This window comes from Sardina pilchardus, chromosome 19 (assembly GCF_963854185.1).
Source record: "Sardina pilchardus chromosome 19, fSarPil1.1, whole genome shotgun sequence".
NCBI classification, from domain to species: Eukaryota; Metazoa; Chordata; class Actinopteri; order Clupeiformes; family Clupeidae; genus Sardina; species Sardina pilchardus.
Genome location: NC_085012.1, coordinates 3,144,149 through 3,166,648, shown reverse-complemented (window position 1 = coordinate 3,166,648; position 22,500 = coordinate 3,144,149). Strand labels below are relative to the sequence as shown.

The following is a 22,500-nucleotide window of genomic DNA, read 5'->3' as shown; positions in this document are numbered from 1 at the left end:
GCAGGGGCAGAAGAGTCCATCTGCAGCAGGAGAATAGAGTCCATCTGCAGGGGCAGAAGAGTCCATCTGCAGCAGGAGAATAGAGTCCATCTGCAGGGGCAGAAGAGTCCATCTGCAGCAGGAGAATAGAGTCCAGCAGGAGAATAGAGTCCTGCAGGGGCAGAAGAGTCCATCTGCAGCAGGAGAATAGAGTCCATCTGCAGCAGGAGAATAGAGTCCTGCAGGGGCAGAAGAGTCCATCTGCAGCAGGAGACTAGAGTCCATCTGCAGCAGGAGAATAGAGTCCTGCAGGAGAATAGAGTCCTGCAGGGGCAGAAGAGTCCATCTGCAGCAGGAGAATAGAGTCCATCTGCAGCAGGAGAATAGAGTCCATCTGCAGCAGGAGAATAGAGTCCTGCAGGGGCAGAAGAGTCCATCTGCAGCAGGAGAATAGAGTCCATCTGCAGCAGGAGAATAGAGTCCTGCAGGGGAAGAAGAGTCCATCTGCAGCAGGAGAATAGAGTCCTGCAGGAGAATAGAGTCCATCTGCAGCAGGAGAATAGAGTCCTGCAGGGGAAGAAGAGTCCATCTGCAGCAGGAGAATAGAGTCCATCTGCAGCAGGAGAATAGAGTCCATCTGCAGCAGGAGAATAGAGTCCATCTGCAGCAGGAGAATAGAGTCCTGCAGGAGAATAGAGTCCATCTGCAGCAGGAGAATAGAGTCCTGCAGGGGCAGAAGAGTCCATCTGCAGCAGGAGAATAGTCCTGCAGGGGAAGAAGAGTCCATCTGCAGCAGGAGAATAGAGTCCTGCAGGGGCAGAAGAGTCCATCTGCAGCAGGAGACTAGAGTCCATCTGCAGCAGGAGAATAGAGTCCTGCAGGGGAAGAAGAGTCCATCTGCAGCAGGAGAATAGAGTCCATCTACAGCAGGAGAATAGAGTCCTGCAGGAGAATAGAGTCCATCTACAGCAGGAGAATAGAGTCCTGCAGGGGAAGAAGAGTCCATCTGCAGCAGGAGAATAGAGTCCTGCAGGAAAAAGGCCTGAAAGCCGATCGGCCCGCAGGAGCAGTGTTGGTGGCAGTAGAATAGAAGACAAAAAGCGTTTGCGTTCCATTACTGCTAAGGTCCCGCACAAAATAGAAACACTGATGTGAATGACAATGAAATCCCATAATGTCTGGTACTGTAGCAAAGACTGTAGCAGACAATGGTTTTAAATGATCACAGCGTAGTGCTCAATCATACCACATGTATTTCCTTTAATGATCACAGCGTAGTGCTCAATCATACCACATGTATTTCCTTTAATGATCACAGCGTAGTGCTCAATCCAACCACATGTATTGCCTTTAATGTCATTAACTATTCATGCTGATGGCCTGTCATTTTGATTGAAAGGAAATGAAAATCCAATAATATCTAAATGAGAGAAGAGGCCTTTTTTCAGGCAGTGGTTTCGTTTGATGGGAGGTGCATGTGAATATCATTCCAGCTCCTCTGATGACGCACACAACACACACTCACACACACACACACACACACACACACACACACACACACACACACACACACACACACACACACACACAGTGGTTTCATTTGATGGGAGGTGCATGTGAATATCATTCCAGCTCCTCTGATGAGCTCCAGTCACCACACATGATTGGAGTTCAGCTCCTGGCTCCCTGTCTGGGTTTCACTTTTGATGTGATGTCTTTGGCTGACGTCTGGTGTGTGTGGGATTCAGGTGGTGCTTTGTCTGATGTGTGTCTGGTGTGTGTGTGATTGCTTTGTCTGACGTGTGGTCGGTGTGTGTGTGATTGCTTTGTCTGACGTGTGGTCGGTGTGTGTGTGATTGCTTTGTCTGACGTGTGTTCGGTGTGTGTGTGATTGCTTTGTCTGATGTGTGTGAGATGTGTGTGTGATTAAGGCGGTGCTTTGTCCGGTGTGAGTGTGTGTGATGTGTGTGTGATTAAAGCGGTACTTTGTCTGACGCGTGTGTGTGTGTGACTAATGCTAGAAGTATACTCGATGCGCCGGACCTGTCGTGCGACACTGTGACGTCAAAATGACGTAATTTCCTGTGTCGCGCGCCAGATTTGAGCCTTGCGCCGACGTGTCGTGCACGGAAGACTTGAAGTCAACGGCGCGCGCCAAGTCAACCTTGCACAACAACTAGGAAGAGATTGAAGCCAAGCTCACGGAGCCAGTGTCCTTCTACAGTCATCAACCACATAAACCACATTCAGCCATTATCATATAGCTTATCCCACATCTTAAATAAGCCAATTCTCAGGCTAGGCTGCAGCGGCAGCAAGCAAAGTATGAAATATCATCAAAGAAGCTAGTTGTTACTACCATTAAGGTCAATGGATACCCTGCCTCTGTTCAGGGCCCGTATTCACAAAGAATTTTAGGACTAAAAGTAGCTCCTAACTGGCGAATTTAGGGAGGAACTCCTAAAAATAATGGGCGTGTCACTCCTAACTATATGACTCCTAATTTTTTTCACTAAAAGTTATTCACAAAGCATTCTAAGCCTAAAAGTAGCTCCTAAGTCTAGGACAGCGTAAAAGAACTCGAGAGGACTTCTAACTCACTAAGACCTATTCACAACCCGCTTTTAGTGGCATTTCACGTCGCGATGTTTTGAAATGACCGTGCAGTGCAGGAGCTCGCTGTCATGCAAGGGAATAAATGTGCATTGCAACTAAGGATGCAAATGCAATAATGCCACCGACAACCAAAACCACCATTGCATGTAAACTAAATGTAACGTCTCATTGTGCCTAATTAAATTAAATCGCTTCTCCTCTTTGCAAATATAGGCTACGTGTTTTCATACAGATTAATTTAAAACATGTTGCAAAGATACTGCTACAGTCCATAGTGTTTCATTAAGCCTAGGCTTGCTTTACTCTTTATTCATTTAAGGCTATGCCTATTTATTCATCATCTTCCATCCTTCACAGCCCGACATAGCGCACGCATTCTCACCAGCTAAGACCTAACACCTGTCACTCAACTCGTCATTGTAGGGGAGGTCTGCCATCATTCCCGCGTTATAATCACCAGCCAATCAAGGTGGTCACTTTCATCAAGCTCGTGCATGAGTAATGACGTCAACCATAGCAAGGAAGACTCACTTTTAGTTTAGGAGTGGGCGTTTCTCCTTACTAAAAGTAGGTCTGAAAGGCTTTGTGAATAACTCTTAAGGGAAAACTCCTAACTAAAATCTTTTAGCGCGATTTAGGAGTACTCTTAGTGGTAAGATAAGATGCTTTGTGAATACGGGCCCAGAAGAATACTGCAAAAGTGTCGCGACCACCACGCGCAAGTATACATGGTTACAACATTCTCCGTGACGTCACATTGTCGCACGACAAGTCGGGTGCGTGGACTGTACCGACGCCTTAAGGCGGTGCTTTGTCTGACTGGTGTCCGGTGTGTGTGTGTGTGTGATGAAGGCGGTGCTGTGTTTGACGTGTGTCCGGTGTGTGTGTGTGTGTGATATGTGTGTGATGAAGGCGGTGCTTTGTCTGACGTGTGTCCGGTGTGTGTGTGTGTGTGATGAAGGCGGTGCTTTGTCTGACGTATGTCCGGTGTGTGTGTGTGTGTGTGTGTGTGTGTGTGTGTGTGTGTGTGATGAAGGCGGTGCTTTGTCTGACGTATGTCCGGTGTGTGTGTGTCCGGTGTGTGTGTGTGTGTGTGATGAAGGCGGGCTTTGTCTGACGTATGTCCGGTGTGTGTGTGTGTGTGTGTGTGTGTGTGTGTGTGTGTGATGAAGGCGGTGCTTTGTCTGACGTGTGTCCGGTGTGTGTGTGTGTCCGGTGTGTGTGTGTGTGTGTGTGATGCAGGCGGTGCTTCTCTGGACCTGAACTCTGTGGAGGCCAAGCCGAGGCGCTGGATTCTGGACATGACGTGGCTCAACCTGGTGCAGCTGTCGTCGCTGCCGCCCTTCACCTGTCTGCTGGCGCAGGTTGCCCACGGCGACCGTGCCTGGCGGGCGTGGTTCGACGAGGCCGCTCCTGAGGAGGTGCCGTTGCCTGGCGACTACGACAGCCTGCTGGACGCCTTCCGGAAGCTTCTGCTCATCCGCAGCTGGTGCCCAGATCGCACCATCGCCCAGGTGAGTCACCTGCCTGCTCAGTCGTCAAGACAACGGGCATTCTCAGTCGTTAACACAGCAGGCATGTTCAGACATCAAGACTACAAGCACGCTCAGACATTAACACCATCATCAGTGTGTGCACTAGATAGTCCACACTACATTAACACCATAATCAGTGTGTGCACTAGATAGTCCACTACATTCATAATCAGTGTGTGCACTAGATAGTCCACACTACATACAATCATCAGTGTGTGCACTAGATAGTCCACTACATTCATAATCATCAGTGTGTGCACTACATTCATAATCAGTGTGTGCACTAGATAGTCCACTACATTCATAATCATCGGTGTGTGCACTAGATAGTCCACTACATTCATAATCATCAGTGTGTGCACTACATTCATAATCAGTGTGTGCACTATATAGTCCACTACATTCATAATCAGTGTGTGCACTAGATAGTCCACTACATTCATAATCAGTGTGTGCACTAGATAGTCCACTACATTCATAATCAGTGTGTGCACTAGATAGTCCACTACATTCATAATCATCGGTGTGTGTCTTGGAGTTTGAAGTGTACATGCCTGGAGAGCTACAGCTAGGGGTGTGTTTAAAGAGGTACAGTAGGAGTGTGTTGTGTGTGATCTGTTTTCCCCTTGACAGCGATGTAGGTTGTCTGACGTGTGGACCAAACAGGAGCATGTTGTGTGTGATCTGTTTTCCCTTTGACAGCGATGTAGGTTGTCTGACGTGTGGACCAAACACATCTCCCTCGTTCAGATATGTCCTGTGCTCCCCTGTAATTAAGATTTAGTGGACGACTCCAAATATAGAACAGCTTCCTGCAATAACCTGTTTGTGTGTCTCAGGGCATTGACTGCATAACGGCTGTCTGCTGTTTTCTTTGGAATCAGACATCATGATTAGGAATCATAAGGAAATGGCATGATGCATAATACTGCAGATTTTTTAGTTTGGATATATTAAAGCACCATAGTTAATGCACTAAACTTGTTTTTAAATAATAAGGATGCTTGAATACTTCCTTCATAATGACCCTATGTGCATCTTTTTTTGTTTTTACAAATGAGTGAATGATTGAATTGAGTCTCATATGGTCCATTGTTGCAGATGATTCCCTGCTCTGAGCGCTGTCCATATATAAGGAGGCCTATATAAAAACACGGGCCAATCGGCTACTAATTAACGCTGCCGCAGAACACTCCCTCACTCGGTTCATCTGACAGACTAACTTAGTTACCGTGACAACTGTGGACAGGGCTGCACAGGTGTGGTTGTTAGCGCTAACCGTGGCGGGGGGGGTTCCTCTCCTTGGAATCCCCGTGGGGGGGGGGGGGGGGGGTCGTGCTGAGGCTGGTGGGCGGGCTGGTGGTTACAGAGCATGTTCCTCTGCTGGGGGGTTGGCAGTGGTTGGGGGGTGGGGGGGTTATTGAACATGTTCCTCTCCTGGGGGGTTGGGGGGTTGGCAGTGGTGGGGGGGCACGGCGCATGTTTGTCTGCTGCGCTATAAAAAGGTGTGTGTTGAATGAGCGTGAACAGCTGACTGCCCAAAGCACCAGGAGATTACCAGACTAAACCCCAGCAGCCCACCGCCGTCATGATGGACGCAAGCAAGGCTCAGGCCTCTGGACACACACCTCCACCCTCCTGCACATCCCCAAGAGTCACATCGCAGCACACACACACACACACACACACAGGGCAGATGCAGCTGCTAAGAGACCCAAGAGTGGAGACTGGACAGATCATGGCCTGATGTGACAGCGCCGGGTCAACAAGGATCTGAATAGAATCTAATTTTGCTCATATTGGCAGAGAGATATGCAGCATGTCTGCTTCTCTACTGTACACTGACAGCCTTTCCTTAATCGCACAGCAGCACTAAACTCCTCAGCAGATCGTCCTAAACTCCCAGTGGGAGTGTCCTCTGGCCAGATCAGGGAGTCCAGAGTCCTACAGGACCCCCCCGTCGTGGCTCGCTGGGTGTGTGAGCTCTCTGGTTCTGCTCAGCAGTGCAGCCCAGTGCCATGGCCGCCGCTGGGTGCCACTCACACACCTGTTGGTTCCCTGTCACTCAGCGGGGCTAATTTTAGGATGCTCGGCAGAGTGCAGTGAGGTGGAGTGGACCGTAGACCCCCACACACACACACACACTCCTCCCGCCTCAGGCCCCGTACACACGTAGCCGGGTATCTGCTTAAACAAAGGTATTTGTCTACATTTGGACCTGTCATCCACATGACAACGCATATAAACGAATGTTTAAAAAAACTCCGGGCAAAGTGAAGATCTGCAAATTCTCTGTTTATAAATTGGCGTGTAGCCAGAGATAACCGGAGATCTGCGATTTCGAACGTCAGAATATGCGCCAAAACAACAAATCTGCTCTGACGTCAAACGTGCGACCTTTGTTCACTGCAGAAGCATGGATCTGAATGCCTTGAAAACGCAGATGTTCGGTTATGTGTGGAAGGTTTTTTTGTTCAAAAACGAGGTAATGTGGATAAAATTATTTTATAAACGGAGGGCGGGAAATATTCTTTTTTTTTAAATACCCGGCTACGTGTGTACATAGCCTCAGTCTAGTTAACTCCGTAGACTCCCCCCCGCCTCAGTCTAGTTAACTCCTATTGTCCGCCTCAGTCTAGTTAACGCCTATTGAACGCCTCAGTCTAGTTAACTCCTATTGACCGCCTCAGTCTAGTTAACTCCTATTGACCGCCTCAGTTTAGTTAACTCCTATTGACCGCCTCAGTCTAGTTAACTCCTATTGACCGCCTCAGTCTTCTCCTATTGACCGCCTCAGTCTTCTCCTATTGACCGCCTCAGTCTTCTCCTATTGACCGCCTCAGTCTAGTTAACTCCTATCGACCAAGCTGAGGTAGAACTCACTGGATGGGCATTTTGTTTTTACACCACAGGGTTTTTCTGCACATGTCATAAGTTAATACCAGAGGTCCCCCTCAACCCTCTCTGCTCTAACCCAGCTCCCTTCCTTCCTCGTCCTCACTGATCTACATAAAGAATGATGGGGCGGCAACAATGGGATAGTCTATCCAGTGTTAGTTACAGATCAGTGGGAACGAGCCAGGAGGACCGAGCATCGAGGATGGAGGAGAGAAGTTGAGAGGCACCCTGAGGCATTTTTCTTTCTTGAGGCCAATATTGCCAACAAATGTTACCTGAATTTCTTCAGAATGTACGTGGATGATGTCACGCTGTGTCTCAAGTGTCATGTGCTCTGCAGTCATTTGGTGACGCTTGATATTATTGTTACAGTCGCCAGTGTCTACAGAGACAAGTCCCTTATTGTCACCTAGTAGTCAGGACACCTTTCAGGATTTCAGATTGAAACGTTCAAAACCAGCGCAAATAAATGAAAATTGAACTATGGTTAGTGTTATTCTGGTAAATACAGACGAAACATACGTTTTCTATGGTTAGTGTTGTTACGTTAATGACAGGCGAAACATACGTTATCTATGGTTAGTGTTATTACGGTAATGACAGACGAAACATACGTTATCTATGGTTAGTGTTATTACGGTAATGACAGACGAAACATACGTTATCTATGGTTAGTGTTATTACGGTAATGACAGACGAAACATACGTTATCTATGGTTAGTGTTATTCTGGTAAATACAGACGAAACATACGTTATCTATGGTTAGTGTTGTTACGGTAATGACAGACGTAACATACGTTTTCTATGGTTAGTGTTATTACGGTAATGACAGACGAAACATACGTTATCTATGGTTAGTGTTATTACGGTAAAGGCCAACTTCACCTCAGTTCCACTCTGTGTTGGTGTGTTGGCCTTCATGTGGCAGTAAATTGCTGTAATTAGATTCTCTCTGCTGTGTGGAGCACTGATCTGGCTGGAAGGTAGCTCTAGGAAGGCAGTAATTACTCAAGTTAGCGCTGAAAAAGCACTGGCTCATGGTAAAAGGATGACACCTTCTTATGTACAGTGATTCACCGCAAATCTGCTCCATCAGCAAGCATGTGTGTCGGTGGCTGTGGTAAGCCAAAGTAAATTGATTGAGGCGCACTTTCATCTGAATAGAAACTTGATAGTGATTGTGCTCTGAGACTGCCTGCTCCCCAAGCCAATCTCCTCCGTAATGGTGTGTGTTTTTAATGGAATGGGAGTCACAGTAGTGTAGCGAGCACTGGGCCCCAGCAAATGACTTTCTCCCACCTAATCTGGAGTGTATCTGGAGTGCAGATTTACAGGCCCTTGTGTGGTTAATGTGTCTGTGTTGTCCAGACCCTCGTGTGGTTAATGCGCGCGCGTGTGTGTGTATGTGTGTGTGTGTGTGTGGTCCAGGCCCTCGTGTGGTTAATGCGTGTGTGTGTGTGTGTGTGTGTGTGTGTGTGTGTGTGTGAGTATGTGTGTGGTCCAGGCCCTCGTGTGGTTAATGCGTGTGTGTGTGTATGTGTGTGTATGTGTGTGTGTGTGTTGTCCAGACCCTCATGTGGTTAATGTGTGTGTGTGTGTGTGTGTGTGTGTGTGTGTGTGTGTGTGTGGTCCAGGCCAGGCAGTACATTGCGGCGTCTCTGGGCGGCCGGTATGCGGAGGCCGGTGTGCTGGACATGGAGGGCATGTGTGTGGAGAGCGACTGCAGAACCCCGCTGGTCTGCTTCCTGTCCATGGGCTCCGACCCCACCGACAACATCGAGAGGCTCGCCAAAGCCAAGGTACATGTATGCACCTCACCTGCACAGCACAACACACACACACACACACACACACTGCTTCCTGTCCATGGGCTCCGACCCCACCGACAACATCGAAAGGCTCGCCAAAGCCAAGGTACATGTATGCACCTCACCTGCACAGCACACACACACACACTGTGTGTGTTCAGGACATGACTGTGTGTATGTTCAGGACATGACTGAGTGTGTTCAGGACATGACTGAGTGTGTTCAGGACATGACTGAGTGTGTTCAGGACATGACTGTGTGTGTTCAGGACATGACTGAGTGTGTGTTCAGGACATGACTCTGTGTTCATGACATGACAGTGTGTGTGTTCAGGACATGACTGTGTGTGTTCAGGACCTCACTGTGTGTGTGTTCAGGACATGACTGTGTGTGTGTTCAGGACATGACTGTGTGTGTGTTCAGGACATGACTGAGTGTGTGTTCAGGACATGACTGAGTGTGTTCAGGACATGACTGTGTGTGTGTTCAGGACATGACTGTGTGTGTTCAGGACATGACTGTGTGTGTTCAGGACCTCACTGTGTGTGTGTTCAGGACATGACTGTGTGTGTGTTCAGGACATGACTGTGTGTGTGTTCAGGACATGACTGTGTGTGTGTTCAGGACATGACTGTGTGTGTGTTCAGGACATGACTGTGTGTGTTCAGGACATGACTGTGTGTGTGTTCAGGACATGACTCTGTGTTCAGGACATGACTGTGTGTGTTCAGGACATGACTGTGTGTGTGTTCAGGACATGACTGTGTGTTCAGGACATGACTGTGTGTGTTCAGGACATGACTGTGTGTGTGTTCAGGACATGACTGTGTGTGTGTTCAGGACATGACTGTGTGTGTTCAGGACATGACTGTGTGTGTGTTCAGGACATGACTGTGTGTATGTTCAGGACATGACTGTGTGTGTGTTCAGGACCTCACTGTGTGTGTGTTCAGGACATGACTGTGTGTGTGTTCAGGACATGACTGTGTGTGTGTTCAGGACATGACTGAGTGTGTTCAGGACATGACTGTGTGTGTGTTCAGGACATGACTGTGGCTCCGTTCGAATCGGGATAAACTGCTGCCTTCTAAGATATCTAACTAGAGAGCAAGGCAGCGAAGGCCGTTCGAAACCGAAAAAACGATTTTCGCTGCCTTCTAAGATATCTTAGAATTCCTGAATAACGGTCAATTTTGAAGGCAGCTTCGATGTACACTTCAAGCTCCCTTCTACCCATAATCCTTTGCGGTCACGTCTGAATCTCTGGTGTAAACAAAACAAACATGGCTGCCGATATCGGTAAACGACTGCCGAATCTGTTGAAATGTCATTTGTGTGACGTTATTTAGCTTGGATTTGTGGAAAGTAGATTGAAAATAAATGATTTACTACCTGGTTATACCATTGTTGTACCCACTAATAACGCCTGGTCTGAGATATTAGCTGCCAGTGAAACTATTTTATACCGTTAGCCTGCTAGCTTACGTAGGCTAATAGCCTTTATGCCACAGCTAGTGTGACGTACTCCCGAATTCTAAGTAAACCACCGTTGCTCCTTCCGGCAGCTGCCCTCCGATTCGAACGGAGCCTGTGTGTGTTCAGGACATGACTGTGTGTGTGTTCAGGACATGACTGTGTGTGTGTTCAGGACATGACTGAGTGTGTTCAGGGCATGACTGTGTGTGTGTTCAGGACATGACTGTGTGTGTTCAGGACATGACTGTGTGTGTGTTCAGGACATGACGGTGTGTGTGTGTTCAGGACATGACTGAGTGTGTTCAGGACATGACTGTGTGTGTGTTCAGGACATGACTGTGTGTTCAGGGCATGACTGTGTGTGTGTTCAGGACATGACTGAGTGTGTTCAGGACATGACTGTGTGTGTCCTCTCCCTCAGGACATGACTGTGTGTGTTCAGGACATGACTGTGTGTGTTCAGGACATGACTGTGTGTGTTCAGGACATGACTGTGTGTGTGTTCAGGACATGACTGTGTGTGTTCAGGGCATGACTGTGTGTGTGTTCAGGACATGACTGTGTGTGTTCAGGGCATGACTGTGTGTGTGTTCAGGACATGACTGTGTGTGTTCAGGACATGACTGTGTGTGTTCAGGACATGACTGTGTGTGTTCAGGACATGACTGAGTGTGTTCAGGACATGACTGTGTGTGTTCTCTCCCTCAGGACATGACTGTGTGTGTTCAGGACATGACTGTGTGTGTGTTCAGGACATGACTGTGTGTGTTCAGGGCATGACTGAGTGTGTTCAGGACATGACTGTGTGTGTGTTCAGGACATGACTGTGTGTGTGTTCAGGACATGACTGTGTGTGTTCAGGGCATGACTGTGTGTGTGTTCAGGACATGACTGTGTGTGTTCAGGACATGACTGTGTGTGTTCTCTCCCTCAGGACATGACTGTGTGTGTTCAGGACATGACTGTGTGTGTGTTCAGGACATGACTGTGTGTGTGTTCAGGACATGACGGTGTGTGTGTTCAGGACATGACTGTGTGTGTTCAGGACATGACTGTGTGTGTTCAGGACATGACTGAGTGTGTTCAGGACATGACTGTGTGTGTTCTCTCCCTCAGGACATGACTGTGTGTGTTCAGGACATGACTGTGTGTGTGTTCAGGACATGACTGTGTGTGTTCAGGGCATGACTGTGTGTGTGTTCAGGACATGACGGTGTGTGTGTTCAGGGCATGACTGTGTGTGTGTTCAGGACACGACTGTGTGTGTTCAGGACATGACTGTGTGTGTGTTCAGGGCATGACTGTGTGTGTGTTCAGGACATGACTGTGTGTGTTCAGGGCATGACTGTGTGTGTGTTCAGGACATGACTGTGTGTGTGTTCAGGACATGACTGTGTGTGTGTTCAGGACATGACGGTGTGTGTGTTGTCCCGCAGGCGGTCCCGTGCCGGCCCATCTCCATGGGTCAGGGGCAGGAAGTGCACGCGCGGAGGCTGCTGGCCCAGAGCATGGCGGACGGAGGCTGGCTGCTGCTGCAGAACTGCCACCTGGGCCTGGACTTCCTGGACGAGCTGCTGGACACGGTCAGCGGCGGCGAGAGCGTCCACGAGGGCTTCCGAGTGTGGCTCACCACCGAGGTGCACCCCCAGTTCCCCATCAACCTCCTGCAGTCCTCCGTCAAGTTCACCAACGAGCCTCCCCAAGGTCACGCATTTAGAGTGTTAATCTTTATGTTTGGTGAAGCAGCTGACACTGTTAGGAGGCATTCATATCTTACCTGGATAGATATCTGACATATTGTATACTGTAGTCCTTTATTTATGAAAGTCCAGTCCTAGAGTACATTCATGATGTCTTTATAATATTGATGGTATGGCCACTCTCTATGCATGATATAGCAGGTATGAAGGCAGGTTTGTGTTGTGTGTGCAGGTGCAATGAAGTCGTTGTTGTCGTTGTTGTTATCATTGTTGTTGAGTGCTGGTGTGAGGGCAGGTCTGTGTTGTGTAATCGTTGTTTTAGTTGTTGTTGTTGTTGTTGTTGTTGTTGTTGTGTGCAGGTATGAAGGCGGGTCTGTGTTGTGTAATCATTAGTGGGCTTGCTGTAAAGCAAGGCCCACTATTGTTCTTCTTAAGTTTTATACTTAATTATTCCCGTCCCATTTTTTTAAGACGCCTCTTCTCCTAGAGCGTTTGAGCTATCAACGCCGTTCCAACACTACAAAATCAGACCCGATCCGGTGTAGCTTGCTTGTTAATGTCGGATGGCTGCCGGTTGGTAATAATAATCATTTTTTTGGTATTTTTTTTGGCAGGCTTTTTTTTAAGCATTGTTGACATAATATAATTCATTAGCTAAGTTAGCTAATCAACCTGGTTAGCATAGCTAGCATGGTTAGCATTTTTCGCAAAACTGCTAGAAATCATCAGCTAAGTTAGCTAATCAACCTGTTTAGCATTGTTAGCTTAGCTAACATTGTTAGCATAGTTAGCGTTTTTGCAAGCCCACTCTTGCAGGTCCTCGGACATGCACATTTCTAGTTGTTGTGTGCAGGTACGAAGGCGGGTCTGTGTTGTGTAGTCGTTGTTGTTGTTGTTGTTGTTGTTGTTGTGTGCAGGTATGAAGGCGGGTCTGTGTTGTGTAATCTAGGGTGACCAGACGTCCTCTTTTGCCCGGACATGTCCTCTTTTTGAAACCTAAAAATGTGTCCGGGCGGAATTTCAGAATCGTCCGGGATTTTGTTATTCTAGCCTAACGTGTTTTCACCGAATTTGCATGCTCTCTCTTTCATTCACATAGTAGGCTAATCACGCCCTCCCCCTACAGTTCGCTTTGCATTAGGCGCGTTCAAGTTGGCTGCGCAGCACAAAAACTGCGCAGCACAAGATGCACGTGGTTAAAAATCTGTCCACGATGGTCTAGATGGGCGTGTTTTCGACTCGGCAGTCGGTATCACATGGCCTCAACTTATCGCGGGAGCAAGGCGTGGCCAGGCGGCTGCTCCGCAAAAGAGCAGCCGGTCTGGAGGTACTGCGGAGAGCAGCGGAGCCTAGACCCTGCCTTCATGACGTCAGGTCTTTGCCCTAATTGGCTTTTACATCCCTGACGTGTGTGCAGGTGTTTAGATGCCTCCCCATATCCACAAGAGTCCGTGCGGGTCCGTGCCTCGTGATTCGTCACATGGTCAAGTCTAGCCAAGTCTACACTACGGGAAGTAGAGAGTGTACAACTTCATAGCAGCGTTTGCATCCCCGCCCCTGCTGCCACCGGCAGCTCTCGTTGCTGCAAAAGGTCATTTGGAGTTGAACTTGAACACGGCTATTGAGTTGAAGTGTAGAGCCTGACCTTAGAGCTACCGTCATTGGTCGATATTCTCGGCCTAAACATTTAATTGGTTATTCACCTCATCAGCGCACACTTCCTTGTTTACCACTGGCAACGCGCAAAACTATCCGGCATCTTCAGTCATGCCGAAACGCAAGTGCAAGTTCACTGACTAATTGAAACGTAATTTCCATGTTTTCGTCTCGGTCGAGATCAATGCAGAGCAGGCAGTTTAGGAGGACTGAAAAGTATCAGCCATTGGACAACTTTTCAACTTTAAAAATGTCTCATTTTGTGCAATTAGGTTTTATTTTTTTATTATTTTTGTTTTACCATTGTTGTGACCATACTTTACATTGTATAGCTTACAAATGTATCTTGTTTTTGCACATTTAAAACTTTAAACTACAAAACAGCCTTTTGAGGCAGTGTTTTTTCTGTTAGTGTTGGGCCGGCCAATAAAGCTCATTATCATATATCACCATGTATGTTGACACAATTGTATGAATGCACCTGTTCCTAGGTGCATAGCCTATGTGAGCCAAATACCCAAATACCCCCCCCCCCCCCCCCCCCCCCGCCGATGAAGTGTCCTCTTTTTTGCAAACTCAAATCTGTGGGGTGTCCTACGAAGCAAGTTAGACAAATCTAGGTTATCTAGACATATCGAGGCTGCACAAAGCCTTGACTCGGGTATTAAGTTAAGTGATCCTACGACAGCAGGTATGTGATAAATTTGTCAAACTAGGCTTTCAGCTCAGATCTGTGCGCGTTCTCGTGGTTGGGGTGATTTTGACCAATCGGGAAACGTGGAGACGCACAAGACAGCCTAGGTTTAAAAACGATTACTTCCGCATTTATGAGCGGTAGCGAAATCTAGGGTGGTCTTTTTTAGTGTCTAACCTATAACATCAAAAAGTCGATGGACATCAGATATTGTATGGCATGCATGTCCACAGTAGTGACATATTTGCACGCACAACATACTTAAAAGCGCCTTCGAGATTCAAAATGTTTGCAGAGGCGGGGCCGAACCTGTTCAAAGTTTGACAGATTAGCACACGTGAGATAACTTCGTTGTTCAAGATAATGGATTGGTTAGAATTGGTCAGAGGGCGGTGATATTTCACGATTTGAGCTATAATTAAGCACATAACCCGCTCCCGAGCAGGTTTGGTTGCGAGCATAAGATACCATGGTGATACAGAGACGCTAAAACAAATCCACTTTCGTATGACGGCATACCCTGGTTTTGAGCGCAACATACCTCGCTAAGCCACTAATCGAGCTTCGTAGGACACCCCACTGGTCACCCTATGTAATCATTGTTGTTGTTGTTGTTGTGCAGGTATGAAGGCGGGTCTGAGGAGGACATATGGGGGCCTGACTCAGGACCAGCTGGAGATCTCCAACATGCCCCAGTGGAGACCACTGCTCTACGCCCTGGCCTTCCTCCACACCACCGTGCAGGTCAGCGTGTAGACTAGGAGTACAGGACAGTACAGTATAGTACAGTACAGGAGAACAGTACAGGAGTACAGTGCAGTACAGGAGTACTGTACAGGAGAACAGTACAGGAGTACAGTGCAATACAGGAGTACTGTACTGGAGTATAGTACAGGAGTACAGTACAGTACAGGAGTACAGTATAGTACAGGAGTACAGTACAGGAGTACAGTATAGTACAGGAGTACAGTACAGGAATACAGGAGTATAGTACAGGTGTACAGGAGTACAGTATAGTACAGGAGTACAGTACAGGAGTACAGGAGAACAGTACAGGAGTACAGGAGTGCAGTATAGTATTATATATACTTATATGCAGCTATAAAGTGCTTTGTGGAAAATAACTCCTTGAATTGAAATCTTTGCATAAAATCGAGTCTATTCAGGATAAGCTGCACTGCTCCACTTCTACTCACATTTTTCCACAAGCAATAATGAATTGGAGATGATCGGCTTGCCTTGGTACATTGGTACACCCTGGTACATTTGCCTCAGTGCCGAGGTTTACAGTACATACTCCGGGGCACTTGCACACTTTCACTTTCACACTTTCCTTTTCATAATCTTTCACCTCTGACCTCATGTGAGTCCATGTGAACGTGTCCCTGTGCCTGACCCCTGACCTCCATGTGAACGTGTCCCTGTGCTTGACCTCTGACCTCATGGATTAAAGTTCTCCGTCGCTACGACGGATTTCCGTCAACCGGAGGCGCTGGAGGTCAATCATGAGATTTGAGATCAAGCTTTGCAGAAGTTCAGGAAAGCTGTCGTTTTTTCAATCTAATTAGTCTATGATTTGGGCTAATTATTCTTCATAAAAAATGAAAATAAACAGTTGTTTCGCCAGTTGTAATAGGCTATAGAAAAGCATCAGGACAGTCATCACGCACTAGCTGCGCAAATATAAAGGTCTGCGTTGTTTGCGATGACATCTTGTCCGCACTTGCTGTGTAGTTCCCCGATCTCATCAAATTAGGCAACTTAGAGGTCGGCAGTGTTGGGGAGCTTAAAGATGAATAGTCAAAAAGAACATGGCTATAGCCAACTTTCGGTCATTATTAATATTAATAGAGTCGGGTGCGCCCGAAACGCAGAGACGGACTACGGGAAAGTGTGTGTCTGCGCCAATTAGGCTATCCTACTGTTTAAGTTTAACGGCTAATTTCTCTACAAATAATTATAATATGCCAACAAGGTTATACAAACTTATACAATTCAAAAGGATCCAATAGCTTAGGCTATGTCTATACAGTTTGCCTAATTTGTCTTCTTCAAAGAGAAAGTCAAAGAGAAGATCCGTTTCCATAAACGAAACTTATCTAATAGGAGTCTGACGCGTGTTCTATAAAAAACGTCTTGTCTTCCAGTTAATGTTCTTGAATGTTTATTGTAACAAACAGCACAGTTCATACTCATACAATTGACACGACCAACACGGTCAGAAAAACCGTGGAACTCCTAACATTCATGCCATGCATCACGTTCTTACCCAAAAACTAAAACGCCTTAAAGTGACATGCACCTAATTAAACAACATGTCACCTAGAGCCTAATCACACTGAGTAAAGTTACACCAAATTATATCCTGACATCAGAAAACATCAGAATTCTTTAGCATATTACATTTCAAATCAATTATTCCAAATCTTCAATAACAGAGGCCTATCTGACGGTTACATTCCAAATAACCTTATGGCTGTGAGTTTTAAATGGTGGGGGGGGGGGGGGGGGGGGGGGGCTTTGATTTGCATCACTTGCGTGTGTCAATTATTATTATTTGTTTTGGACAATTTTTTTTCAGTCAGATGATTTTTTTTCACTTTAATCCATGTGACCTCCATGTGAACGTGTCCCTGTGCTTGACCTCTGACCTCCATGTGAACGTGTCCCTGTGCTTGACCTCTGACCTCCATGTGAACGTGTCTCTGTGCCTGACTTCCTCCCTCTGTCCCCAACAGGAGAGACGTAAGTTTGGCCCGCTAGGCTGGAACATTCCGTACGAGTTCAACCAGGCCGACTTCACGTCCTGCATGCAGTTTGTCCAGAACCACCTGGACGAGGTGGACGTGAAGCGCGGCGTGAACTGGAGCTGCGTGCGCTACATGCTGGGCGAGGTCCAGTACGGGGGCCGCGTCACCGACGACCTGGACAAGCGGCTGCTCAACACCTTCGCCCACACCTGGTTCGGCGAGAGCATGTTCGGAGAGCGCTTCTGCTTCTACAAGGGCTACACCATTCCCAAAGCCAAGACTGTGCAGGACTGCCTGAGTCACATAGACACACTCCCACTGGTGGACTCCCCTGAGGTGAGAAGCCTCCAGCATTTACAACATCTCCAACTGTCTTATTTGAATTACCAGTGGGTACTCGCAACAGTGCCTTATATGTATGTATGTATGTATGTATGTATGTATGTGTATATGCACTTATAATCATATAATTATCAAATTATATTTACTGTATATTAGCATTTTCAAATAATTGAAGAGTTGCCAGAACAAAACAGAAAACAGAAACAATTGATATTTGTTATATGACTCATGAAAGGTAAATTCTGTGAATTCTGGGACTGTCTTCCATAAATTGCATTATTACTCAATGCAGTTGCGTAATGAATCTTGCAGTGTTGAACTACACTGCTATGGAGGCATAGTTTGGAGTGGAGTGGACCAGTGTGTTGCTAACACAGGCGTTGTCACATCCTGTGCAGGTGTTTGGTCTTCACCCAAATGCTGACATCACCTACCAGAGCAACCTGGCCAGCGAGACCCTGAGTACCATCATCAGCGTGCAGCCCAAGGACAGCGGCGGGGGGGCCGGGGAGACCCGGGAGAGCTCCGTCCAGCGGCTGGCCAACGAGATGCTGGAGAAGCTCCCCGCCAACTACGTGCCGCACGAGGTCAGCGCTCGCCGATGCTCAGGCTGGAGACGAGTCTCAGAGTAGAGCGTCAATACATCACGTAGCGTAGCGCCAATACATCACATACAGTAGCGTCAATACGTCACGTAGCGTAGCGCCAATACATCACATACAGTAGCGTCAATACATCACGTAGCGTAGCGTCAATACATCACGTAGCGTAGCGCCAATACATCACATACAGTAGCGTCAATACATCACGTAGCGTAGCGCCAATACATCACATACAGTAGCGTCAATACATCACGTAGCGTAGCGCCAATACATCACATACAGTAGCGTCAATACATCACGTAGCGTAGCGCCAATGCATCACGTAGCGTAGCGTCAATACATCACGTAGCGTAGCGCCAATACATCACATACAGTAGCGTCAATACATCACGTAGCGTAGCGCCAATACATCACGTAGCGTAGCGTCAATACATCACGTAGCGTAGCGCCAATACATCACATACAGTAGCGTCAATACATCACGTAGCGTAGCGCCAATACATCACATACAGTAGCGTCAATACATCACGTAGCGTAGCGCCAATACATCACATACAGTAGCGTCAATACATCACGTAGCGTAGCGCCAATACATCACATACAGTAGCGTCAATACATCACGTAGCGTAGCGCCAATACATCACATACAGTAGCGTCAATACATCACGTAGCGTAGCGCCAATACATCACATACAGTAGCGTCGATACATCACGTAGCGTAGCGCCAATACATCACATACAGTAGCGTCAATACATCACGTAGCGTAGCGCCAATACATCACATACAGTAGCGTCAATACATCACCTACAGTAGCGCCAATACATCACATACAGTAGCGTCAATACATCACGTAGCGTAGCGCCAATACATCACATACAGTAGCGTCAATACATCACATACAGTAGCGTCAATACATCACGTAGCGTAGCGCCAATACATCACATACAGTAGCGCCAATACATCACGTAGCATAGCGCCAATACATCACCTACAGTAGCGTCAATACATCACATACAGTAGCGTCAATACATCACGTAGCGTAGCGCCAATACATCACGTAGCGTAGCGCCAATACATCACATACAGTAGCGTCAATACATCACGTAGCGCCAATACTTCACCCACAGTAGCGCCAATACATCACATACAGTAGCGCCAATACATCACATACAGTAGCGCCAATACATCACGTAGCGTAGCGCCAATACATCACCTACAGTAGCGCCAATACATCACATACAGTAGCGCCAATACATCACCTACAGTAGCGCCAATACATCACATACAGTAGCGCCAATACATCACATACAGTAGCGTCAATACATCACGTAGCGTAGCGCCAATACATCACATACAGTAGCGCCAATACATCACATACAGTAGCGTCAATACATCACGTAGCGTAGCGCCAATACATCACCTACAGTAGCGCCAATACATCACCTACAGTAGCGTCAATACATCACGTAGCGTAGCGCCAATACATCACATACAGTAGCGTCAATACATCACGTAGCGCCAATACATCACCCACAGTAGCGCCAATACATCACCTACAGTAGCGCCAATACATCACGTAGCGTAGCGCCAATACATCACGTAGCGTAGCGCCAATACATCACATACAGTAGCGTCAATACATCACGTAGCGTAGCGCCAATACATCACATACAGTAGCGTCAATACATCACATACAGTAGTGCCAATACATCACATACAGTAGCGCCAATACATCACCTACAGTAGCGCCAATACATCACATACAGTAGCGTCAATACATCACATACAGTAGCGCCAATACATCACATACAGTAGCGCCAATACATCACGTAGCGTAGCGCCAATACATCACGTAGCGTAGCGCCAATACATCACATACAGTAGCGTCAATACATCACGTAGCGTAGCGCCAATACATCACATACAGTAGCGTCAATACATCACATACAGTAGTGCCAATACATCACATACAGTAGCGCCAATACATCACCTACAGTAGCGCCAATACATCACATACAGTAGCGTCAATACATCACATACAGTAGCGCCAATACATCACCCACAGTAGCGCCAATACATCACCTACAGTAGCGCCAATACATCACGTAGCGTAGCGCCAATACATCACATACAGTAGCGTCAATACATCACGTAGCGTAGCGCCAATACATCACATACAGTAGCGCCAATACATCACATACAGTAGCGTCAATACATCACGTAGCGTAGCGCCAATACATCACCTACAGTAGCGCCAATACATCACCTACAGTAGCGTCAATACATCACGTAGCGTAGCGCCAATACATCACATACAGTAGCGTCAATACATCACGTAGCGCCAATACATCACCCACAGTAGCGCCAATACATCACCTACAGTAGCGCCAATACATCACATACAGTAGCGCCAATACATCACGTAGCGTAGCGCCAATACATCACGTAGCGTAGCGCCAATACATCACATACAGTAGCGTCAATACATCACGTAGCGTAGCGCCAATACATCACATACAGTAGCGTCAATACATCACATACAGTAGTGCCAATACATCACATACAGTAGCGCCAATACATCACCTACAGTAGCGCCAATACATCACATACAGTAGCGTCAATACATCACATACAGTAGCGCCAATACATCACCCACAGTAGCGCCAATACATCACCTACAGTAGCGCCAATACATCACGTAGCGTAGCGCCAATACATCACGTAGCGTAGCGCCAATACATCACATACAGTAGCGTCAATACATCACGTAGCGTAGCGCCAATACATCACATACAGTAGCGTCAATACATCACATACAGTAGCGTCAATACATCAGATACAGTAGCGTCAATACATCACGTAGCGTAGCGCCAATACATCACATACAGTAGCGCCAATACATCACCTACAGTAGCGCCAATACATCACATACAGTAGCGCCAATACATCACGTAGCGTAGCGCCAATACATCACATACAGTAGCGTCAATACGTCACGTAGCGTAGCGCCAATACATCACATACAGTAGCGTCAATACATCACGTAGCGTAGCGCCAATACATCACATACAGTAGCGTCAATACATCACGTAGCGTAGCGCCAATACATCACGTAGCGTAGCGTCAATACATCACGTAGCGTAGCGCCAATACATCACATACAGTAGCGTCAATACATCACGTAGCGTAGCGCCAATACATCACATACAGTAGCGTCAATACATCACGTAGCGTAGCGCCAATACATCACATACAGTAGCGCCAATACATCACGTAGCGTAGCGCCAATACATCACATACAGTAGCGCCAATACATCACGTAGCGTAGCGCCAATACATCACATACAGTATTGCCAATACATCACGTAGCGTAGCGCCAATACATCACATACAGTAGCGCCAATACATCACCTACAGTAGCGCCAATACATCACATACAGTAGCGCCAACACATCACGTAGCGTAGCGCCAATACATCACATACAGTAGCGTCAATACATCACCTACAGTAGCGCCAACACATCACATACAGTAGCGCCAATACATCACATACAGTAGCGTCAATACATCACGTAGCGTAGCGCCAATACATCACATACAGTAGCGTCAATACATCACGTAGCGTAGCGCCAATACATCACATACAGTAGCGTCAATACATCACATACAGTAGCGCCAATACATCACCTACAGTAGCGTCAATACATCACGTAGCGTAGCGCCAATACATCACATACAGTAGCGCCAATACATCACATACAGTAGCGTCAATACATCACATACAGTAGCGTCAATACATCACGTAGCGTAGCGCCAATACATCACATACAGTAGCGTCAATACATCACCTACAGTAGCGCCAATACATCACCTACAGTAGCGTCAATACATCACGTAGCGTAGCGCCAATACATCACATACAGTAGCGCCAATACATCACATACAGTAGCGTCAATACATCACGTAGCGTAGCGCCAATACATCACATACAGTAGCGCCAATACATCACATACAGTAGCGTCAATACATCACGTAGCGTAGCGCCAATACATCACCCACAGTAGCGCCAATACGTCGCGTAGCGTAGCGCCAATACATCACCTACAGTAGCTCTAATACATCACCTCCAGTAGCGCCAATACATTTGTTGGATAGGAATGCATAATGATATGCAGTTTCTGTTTTTATTCCTGTCCTCACTTCCTCAATTGTCTCACATTGTCCGACAGCAGAGCAAGAGAGTGCAGGGACAGCAAGGCCTCTAAAGGCGCTGACAGCTGGAAGAAAACCTCTGTTGTTCTGCAGTGATAATCGGGACTGTTGAAATGTGATGGGTTGAGTGGTTGTTCTTATATTATTATGGCTCTCTCTTATATAGGTGCGAACATATCTGATTGGTTGAGTGGTGTGTCTCTTATATAGGTGCGAACATATCTGATTGG

General features: G+C 47.0%; 1 protein-coding gene across 1 annotated transcript in view; it reads left to right on the top strand.

The window, feature by feature from the left end:
* dnah5l (dynein, axonemal, heavy chain 5 like) overlaps positions 1–22,500 on the top strand; it is a 107,755-nt gene that overhangs the window by 80,203 nt on the left and 5,052 nt on the right. The window contains exons 65-70 of the mRNA XM_062521861.1: positions 3,838–4,109; positions 8,664–8,828; positions 11,750–12,017; positions 14,986–15,107; positions 17,102–17,449; positions 17,854–18,042. Of these exons, the coding sequence (XP_062377845.1) occupies positions 3,838–4,109; positions 8,664–8,828; positions 11,750–12,017; positions 14,986–15,107; positions 17,102–17,449; positions 17,854–18,042 (1,364 nt within the window). The remainder of the gene's footprint in view (positions 1–3,837; positions 4,110–8,663; positions 8,829–11,749; positions 12,018–14,985; positions 15,108–17,101; positions 17,450–17,853; positions 18,043–22,500) is intronic.